The sequence below is a fragment of the Stegastes partitus genome, unplaced genomic scaffold (genome assembly GCF_000690725.1).
Source record: "Stegastes partitus isolate 25-593 unplaced genomic scaffold, Stegastes_partitus-1.0.2 Scaffold1802, whole genome shotgun sequence".
Classification (NCBI taxonomy): domain Eukaryota; kingdom Metazoa; phylum Chordata; class Actinopteri; family Pomacentridae; genus Stegastes; species Stegastes partitus.
Window position 1 is genome coordinate 115,193 of NW_007579533.1, and position 9,550 is coordinate 124,742.

The 9,550-nt window shown below is 39.5% G+C and overlaps 1 protein-coding gene across 1 annotated transcript in view; it reads left to right on the plus strand.

Annotated features, from left to right (window-relative positions):
• Positions 1-3,542: 3,542 nt before the first annotated feature.
• The window catches only part of raly (RALY heterogeneous nuclear ribonucleoprotein), a gene marked incomplete at its 3' end in the record, with an annotated part of 14,946 nt that continues 8,938 nt past the window's right edge, over positions 3,543-9,550 (plus strand). Inside the window, exon 1 of the mRNA XM_008302369.1 lies at positions 3,543-3,801. Within this exon, the coding sequence (XP_008300591.1) occupies positions 3,543-3,801 (259 nt within the window). The remainder of the gene's footprint in view (positions 3,802-9,550) is intronic.

Here is a 9,550-nt window from a genome sequence, read left to right on the forward strand (position 1 = left end):
CAAACTATGTTTTTCTATTTCCTGCCTGCTGACTCATCTGTCAGTTTTCACTCCGTCTTTGCTGTTCCCAAATGAATCATATACAGGGGTCCCTTGGATTTCTGTAAATGTCAAGTGTATATCTGAATGTCAAGTAGAATAAGACCATGATGAAACAAGTCTCATATGAGCCATAATTTCCTTGGAGCCAGACAGGAGTTAGCAATGTGTATAAATATGCATCCTGTGGCATGTCATGGCTAGGGCTAGCGTCGTTAGTATTAACGTTAGCTTGCCCTGCATCTGACTATGAACGTATTAAATGAAGCAGCACAGGAGGGGGAAAAGCTCAATTGAATCCTCTCTGGGGGCGTTCAATACTGACATGGCTGTTTTCATAAACTCTTATTATTAAAAGCATTAGGTACTTTTCAGACATAAAATAAGTTGATGTTCTACTTGGCTTCATGAAGATGGTGACAAAGAGACCCATTGTATATATGTGGGATATTTAACATACACCAAGATTGGACGGTACATCACGTGACATATCCCAGCCCATTGTGGGCGAAGGCAGGGGACACTCTGGACAGGTCGCCAGACAGACAACCAATCACACGCACGACCACATCTATGGACAATCACGAACCAACAGTTAACCTCAGCAAGCCTCGGCCAAAATGCCAACCAGGGATCTTCCAGCTGTGAGGCGACAGTGCTAACCACTGAGACACCACGCAGCCCCTGGACAAAATGATGGATGTTTATTATTATTAGTGCATGGTGGACATCAGTGATAGGGTGCTATTACTGCAAAGTGTATATGTCCCTGTGTGTAAACATATGTCATGTCGAAGATTTAGTTTAGTTATGAATATGAGATTGCAGCAATAATGCACTGAGGGTTGTTACGTACTTAATTACCTCCATGAGTCGTTGCTCTTCTGAAGTTCCAACGGCTCCATTAAATCCCTTAGTGAATGTTGATAAGTTAACTTTAGGGTATGAATGTAGTTTAATTAATTTGATTTATTTCATCATCAAAATTAGTTTTCAAATTGAATTTCATTCAACTGTTAGTGTTTTTTTACTGGTAAACACACCAGTAGAGCTATTTTAGTGGCTCATATGTTCACGCCTGTCCTCTCTTTTGAAACTTTCATCCTATCTCCATCATTTTTATTTTTCTATCCTTTAATCTGTGTCCACAACATTTTTTATGTCTTCCCTCCTGTCTTCTCTCTTCCATCCCTATCTTCTCTTACTCCAGTGCAATCTTTCTTCTTTAACCTTCATCACCCCTGTCTTGTTCCTTAGTTTTACTTTTCTTTCCTCAGTTGTTTTTCTTTCAGCATACCTCCATTTTTACTTTGACTAAAACATACATGCAGCATTTTACTTTGCTCTATGCTTCCCTCACTGCGTCCTCCTCCTTTATCCCCTTCTCTTTTGTCCTCCATCTCTCTCCTTGCTGGGTCTTTCTCAGCTTGTGTTCATTAGTTATGTGGATAGAGGACGGAGATCGCTGTGTGACACTCGCTGTATTTGGTTTTCAAATTCTGCTCTGTGATCGATTGATCTTGTCCCGTGTGATAAAGCAGAAGTACTTTGGTATGCTGCAACTTGCCTGATCAGAGCAAACTGGCTATGAGTTGTTGTCATTGTTCTTTTCCTCATGCTTTAATGCAAAGACATATGTGGATTTAACTATAGCTCTTCTTACCTGCTCAACTAATGAACCTCTGTTTAAAAGGCATGTTGGGCAGGCAAATTATAGAACATTTACAGCAAAATGAAACTTATGAGAGCAAATAATAAATACACCATGGTTCAAAGTTTATTAATATGCAGTGAAGCAAGTTGTTAGAGGATGCATTCAGTATGTTATAACTGCAAAAAAATATATATAAATAGCAAAATATGAAGAACCAATCATCTTTTCTAGTGTTTGTAACACCTGCAGGCACTTGGAAAAATGTTTGGGGTTTTTTCACATTTTTAATTTTGATTTCTTTTCTCCTTCTAGTCATAGCTGTGCTGTTTCTATAGACATGTAGGCCTCAGGGTTAGGGTTAGTTAAAAGTAAAGGATTGACCCACAGTGAGTAAAAATGTCACAGAAGCAAAAATCGTTTAGAAACTGGTTGGGGTTCAGAGGTGTAATGATTGTATCATTATTTTAAGAACTAAACTACATCAGTAATAAACTGCAGTATGACCTACTGTTAGATACCAGAATATATATTTTTGTTTTCCCGTTGGTCCATATAGATGAGGTGATTGTCTAACTAATCCTTTGGACAGTTTTGGTGAATTCATTCATGACTTAATTGCTTTTAAATTGAATCATCTTCAGTTCACAAGGTGAAAAACTTTGTTAAATGTTTGTACCTACAACGCCCTTATTACATAATGCAATCTTTAACCTGAGTGAACTTTATATGGTAAGAGTTTGCCCAAACTGTCATTGTACTTATTTCAGAAGAAAAACCACATACCTACACCTTCACTGTTACTTTGTTCTTGTTTCTTATCACATTCTTACAAAAGCATGACGTATAGCTGTGTACCAAGGTCTTGACATCTGTGAAAACAGTGATTGAGCACTTGTTTGCTTTTGTGTTGCTTTTGTTTTGGCACAAGGACCATTAAAGAGCTCCTATAGTTTGGCAAATTCCTTGAAACTTGCTGTGTGCAGCATTTTGGTACCAAGTGGGAGGAGAGATTTGTTGAAAGGAATCAGCGTAAAATCAAGTTGTTAGTATTTTGGTGGAAAATATGTCTTGTGTCCACTTTTTTTTTTTTGGCATAGCATTAATCTGCCTTGACTTTGGTGATTTGAGCAACAAGAGCAAACTAAAAACTTGAAGAAAATTCATATACTTGATGGAACAATCTTTGAAATGTAAATTACTATTTTGATTAAACTCTGACTGTAGACATGTCGAAATCATCTTTAAAAATGTTTCTTGCACTTAAAGCAAAAATGTTGGTAAAGCAATCTGTATCTACAAATGAATAAATGATTCTTACAGCAGTTGTTAAAGTAGCTGCTTTACATTATGTAAAAAGTTTGTCATTCTGTTTATTAAACACTATATATATATATGTTCATACACTCAGTGGTCACTTTATTAGGAACATCTGTGAAGTTAAATGCAATCCAGTGTAAGACCTTTGCCATTTCAGAACTGAAGAAGCCTCATGGATGAAGGTGAAACATCTTCAAGAACCAGAAACAGAAGTTCTAAGATGCTCTACAACTATGGATGTCAAAATAAAGAGATTCAGCTTTATATGTATTATTGAGGTCACAGTAAATGGTGACGGTGGACTGGAGTGCTTCATATGTTCTCAAATGTTTTGGTGATCTTTTGGTTCAGTTATGAGCACAAGTCTCGAATGTATTTCAGTGAGATGGCTGCTACTGTCCTTATTTATCTGTCTTCATAACTAACTCCAGTCATCTTTTCACTCTTGTTCTCTCCAGATACCCGTGTCTTTGCATCTCTCCCTCCCAGTCCACATCCATTTGTCAGTTGCTTCCGTCGCCATCTCCCCAGCATGTCGCTGCTGAAGGTCCAGACCAGTAATGTGACCAACAAGACAGACCCAAAGTCCATCAACTCCCGGGTGTTTATCGGTAACCTGAACACGGCGGTGGTGAAGAAGTCGGATGTGGAGAGTATCTTCTCTAAGTATGGTCGGGTGCTGGGCTGCTCCGTGCACAAGGGCTACGCCTTTGTCCAGTACGCCAGTGAGAGGCACGCCAGGGGGGCGGTGATCGGAGAGAATGGCAGGGTGCTGGCTGGACAGACACTGGGTGAGTCGGTGTAATACAGCATGAATTATAGCTCCATCTAATGCAACGGAGATGTGATAAAGGTTTGAGTCTTTTATTTAAGGACATGCTCATGGCAAAAAAAACAAAAAACAAACATTGCTGTTTAATGGGAGTGCTCACTCAAGTTTTATCAGCAGCTTGTGAATCAGTTTAGGTTGTAAAAATATTCTGACTGACATCCAGTGAACATTCTGTGACCAAGCAAACCTCTTTGACAACCTCTGAGCACCGTTACATCTATTTTCTTCTCAAGTGTTTACATATGCTGTCTCCCTCTCCCACCTTTCATTACCATTACTGTGCAAGAAAGTATCAGAGGGGAAATGAGGGTTAAGTGAAGTGTTCCTTTAAGCGGTTGGAGCGCTTTCCTCCATCTGCCTGTTCCCATCGGTGAAGCAGGAAGACATGAGCTGTCTGGGAGCCATTTGTGAAGAGCTCAACTGGTCTATGATCAGTCACTGCTGAGCTGTGAGCACATTTCTTTCATAGCTTCTCTCAGTGCAAATGCATGAATAGGTACAACTGAGAGTGTGTGTGTGTGTTTATGTGTGTGAAAGCGTATTTCAGGTTGCTTGTTCTGGGTTGAAAGGTCAATTGTTGTCTCACTTTTAACACGCAAAAACACAAACACACAAAGTAATACAAGGTACATTTCCCTGATGGCCCCATCCGTGTGTTTGGTTTGGAAAAAGCTGTGACAGCTAAGGGGCTGCTAAGTGATGCTACGCTGCAACTACTGTGTGTGTGTGTGTGTGTGTGTATTTATAGTATAGTAAAACTACCAGGTTGCTACTGTACATAGTGGAGTCTATTGTCCAAAAGACTACAGAAAATCTATCATTAAGTTATGAAAGAAACAACAAACATATTAGAAACTACTTGTGATATTTCCATCTATGTAGTCTTATTTAGTTACGTATCTGCTTATGTGGAAATCTAATGTGGTAAAAAATAAATAAGTCACAAACATAACAGAAAGAACCTGGGGTCCCCTTTTGCAGTGGGACTCAGTGGATGCAGGCTGCAGGTATAAGCCTACCACGATCGCTTCAGCCAGCTTTCTCCTTTTTCTCCACTATCTGCAAGTTACTATTTTTAAAGTCCACTTTGCAATGGGAAACCACAACAATAACCTCTGGCCAGCAACCTACACACTGAAAGTTTTTTCAAGTTATTTTTTTAAAAAATATTTTTTGATGGATCCTCCATTTGATTCAAAGTGCTCGCCTCCTTGCATGTCAATGTTAAACTAAAACAATTCCACCCATCACTGTTTTGAAGAACCACAGAAGACACATCTTTCGCTTAGGTCCACCCAAGACGATTGGGATTGGTTTAAATAAATACAAACAAGCCAGAAGGTGTTCTTCTACCTCTAAAAGAAACAAATACACCTTCACTGTCCACAATCCACTGTTCACTGTCAGAGAATGAAAGCCAGACTGAACCCAAATATCCCCATGACTGTTACAGTTTAGAATGTTATAGCAATCACTCAAGTAGCCTTTAATAGCTGTCATTCAGTCTTTTTCATGCTTCCTATTGCTGTCATAGTTAGCATACTCTATAAGCTACAAGACATTTGCTAGCTTCAATGTGGGCCAGCATTTCTCAAATATGATGGCATTTGGAACAGATATGTGACAGATTAACATTTAACTGCTGCAACTGCAGGTTTGGGAAATAACACCAATCAGCAACAATACTAAACTGACAGCTGAAGTAAATGGCCTTTATTATCTTGTTACATTGCAATGTTCTGTTGGGAAACCTTTGGTCTTGGCAGTCATGTGGATATTACTTCGTCATGACCCTCGCCCAAGCACGCATCCAGATGGCGACGGCACTCCCAGACACCAGCAGCCTCTTGCAGCAGGACAGTGAGCCTTGTCACACTGCAAAAACTGTCAGGACAAACTCAAAGAACATGGCATGAAGAGCCCAATGCATTGACCCTTCAGATCTCAATCTGGTTGAACATCTGTGGGATGCACTGATGAACAACCCCAAACCATGGAGGCCCACCCTGAAACCCACAGGACCCAAAGAATCTGCTGCCAACATGCTGATGCCACACATTCCTGGACATCCAGAGACACCACTAATTCAGAGCTGCTTTGGTAGAAAAAAAGGGCCGTACACAATATTAAGCAGATGGTTTTATTGTTGTGACTGATCTGTGTGTATACTGGTATTAGTTTTATTTGAATGTCTGAGTTATTTTTGCTACATTCTAACTGACGAGATGAGGTTCACAACAAACTTAGTGAGCCTTGTTTTTTTTTACACTGTTTGCGAGACAAAGACAGAGTTTGTGTTCAATAATGTGCCAGCTGGCTCACCTAATATATTTTAAGTTAAACCCTACACTTATTCACAGACAGTTTTAACAGAAAACAGCATCCACACTCCTGTTGTGTAGAGTGATGGAGTCCTCTCACTGATGGTGTGTAATTACACAGGTGCCCTTTTAGATAGGATGGTGCACTATTCACATGAATCAGCATTCAGATTAGACCTCATTAAAGAAAGAATAGTTGAGAATCTTCAATCTGACATTACTTCAGACATAAAAGTCTGAGATGTACAGTAAAACAAGCCCATTGGTCTGGCATAAAACTGGATTATTATGGATAGACCAATCACTAGGATGAATTTTATGAGGCAATCTAAAAGGAAGATAGTGACTTGGCAGGCCTGAGGTCTACAGTAAAAAGCTGCTCCTTTCCTAGTCTTAAATCTTATATCCGGAATAGCTTCCCTCAATTCTAAATGTGATCTCAAACTGGGACATGAATTGCCTTAAATATGATCAACACCATCTGAAAATCAGTCCTAAAACAAATTCAAACTTTCCTATTGGGTTTTCTTGTAAATAACAGGATCATTACTTCGAATGTTTTACCACCACCAGAAAGTAAATTAAATTATTTCACGTGTTCTTTTGAAGTAGGTGGATCTCGAAGTTGATTTAAGTACACTTATTCACTGGCAAAAGTTGGCTAAGCTTGAAGTTTGTATGGTTTTTGTGGTGAGGATTGTAATCAAATCTTGCAATAGCTGAACTTTTCAGTGGTCAAACTTTACAGTAGTTCTTAACTTAATCAATAGTTGTTCACAAATAATGTTCATAGATTTGCCTCGCATATGTAGGCAAAGCCACAGATCATGACACTGAGTAGAGTTATGAAACTAAGACCTGGTGCTTCCTCAAAATGTGGACACGTATTCAAGATATTCACAAAAAAGAAATACAATAACAAAACAGATATACTGGTCTTATTAGCTGCAGGTCTGTAGTCTTTGTGACGTACGTCCTGCTGCACATAGCTCGACTGTCTCATCAGATGAACATGGTCTTCGTCACACGTGTTCTGGCTCAGTTGGGATGAGAATACTTAGAAGGATTTGAGTGTGCTGAGCTGCCTGTACAGAATATTCGACTCAGTGTGTAGTTCCAACTACAGGTTGAAACAGCCCCTTACATATTTGTAACAGTAGAATAATGTCATCACGTCCTTTGTCAATACAGTATGCAAAACACTTTGGCTTTTTGCTGAAGTTGAAAACACAAAGACACCAGTGAAAGCTGAGGGCTCAAAGATACTGACAGCAGCTGTGAGGACTATTGATCTGTAAACTGCTTAGCAAACTGCTTCCAAATGCTGAGATTTGAATTTGTTGATCAGCAAAAGAATGAAGGGTTTTTGGACAGACTGAAGTGACCTGCTGCTTAAAAAAAACCATTGAGGGAGTCGATGGAACATGTTTATGTGTGAGCTGTGTCCAGGGGCTTCCCCCCTAAATGGCAGAATCCTGCAGGTAGAATCAATGAGGCTTATAGAGCAGCAGGTGGACTCTGTGTACGTGTGTGTGTATGTGTGTGTGTATGTGTGTGTGTGTGTGTTCGTACAGTTTTCTTTCCTTAGGTCATAGAGGGGAGGGTCAGTACCTGTTTTGGTTGGATGAAGGTGTGAGTCCTTGCATACTTTGGACTCCTGGCATTTCCACATCTGGCTGCAGTCAGAGGTCTGGATCACTGCCTCAAACACACACACACACACACACACCTTTCCCTTCACAGTGACGTTAAAAAGCTTGAATCTCTTGAGCGTCTCGTAGCTGAAAACTCACTTGTCATCCTCATCCTTACTTTTATTATCCTTGCTGATTCCTCTTCATCTTCTCTTCATCTTCCAATATGTTTTAAAGAAATTACAAACTGTCATCCTGTTTTGATTTTTATGGGGTTTTTTTATATTTAAAACATTTCATTTGATACAAAATACAAGATATATTTTTTTATTACATTAAAAGTACATCATTTCTGGATTGTTGATACGTCCTTTCACAGCTGCCTCTGAAGCCTGTTGAACATAACTGTAACCACAGAAAAATCTCTATTTTGCTGTTGCAAATACACAATACTGTACACTGCATGGAACATAACCGTAGCATCCAGCTTACCATTCAGCCTCAACCCATTTTATGTGCTCTCCACCACAAATATTATGTAAAACCTTCCCATGTTAGCTTGAAGCCATGTCTTTATGCCTCGAGGTAGCAACAAATGGAGCACTGCATTAGTTCAGGCAGAGAATTTAAGTGGTGCTTGTATTGGCGGATTCGCTTTCATTAATGCTTCAGAGACGCTGGCTTATTAAGAGCTGCTCGGCTGCCTATCATATTTATGCAGAAGTACAGCACGGCCGTTACAAACTGAGATTTCTCACTCTGCTCAAACGCTCACGTCGACCGTGTTTGCTGCTGTTTTGCCTTTGAGCACCGCAGCTTCCTTTAATGTGTCTGACATTTTTGGTTGTGCTGTCTTTGTCGAAGTCTGACCAGATAGATTAGATTTAAATGTTCAGTTTCTTAACTTAATATCTGAGTAATTTCTTGACTTTCGAATAACATCATACAACCATTTGTTTGAGACCAACATAAGATGAAAGAGTAAAGTTCTAGTGGTTGCAGAATGAGATACAAACAAGATGTGGCTGCATTTGTTCGACTGTGTTTGTGTATAATCTGATTATTGTTATGGGGGCTTAAACTTAAAGCACTGACAGTTTCACACTGACTTTATCATGACATCTTTAATGAGAACTGTAACCTGTGTTGCTTTTCCTGCTACTTTAACTTGAGCAGACATTCTGATTGAAGGGACTTTGATGGATACAAAATCATTGTTAAAAATCAGAATCAGTGTTTACACCAACATTTTTTTTGTGCTTTAACCTCAGTCCTGGGTTGTAGTTTAACTGCAGACTTTTCTGCGTGGAGTTTGTCCCCCATCCCCTCCATGTATTTACACCTACAAACCAAAGTCATGCACTCTGGGTGAACTGGAAAGCGAACGCTATTCTGCAATAGACTGATGAGCTGTCTGTGATGTTCCTCTTTGAGTGAAGTAAAGAATATGTGTGTTTCTTGTTTTATTGCCCCAAATAAGGGAGGAGAGCACTTTCTTTTCCCCATATCATGTATAAATGAAGGTTTGACAACAGGCACTAGGACTGATGTTGTAAAATGGGTCAACATCTTCCTCTAGTGGAAATCACACGATAACGCATCAGCTGGCTTTGAGTTCAGTAACCCAAGTTGTTTTCTCTCTACCCCATATTTTCCTTTGAATGTTTTGCCCAACAAATATTTGAACTGCTTTTGGTCGACACTAAAGACAACAGTTTTCTAAACCACATGATCCATTAGTGTTACCACTGTC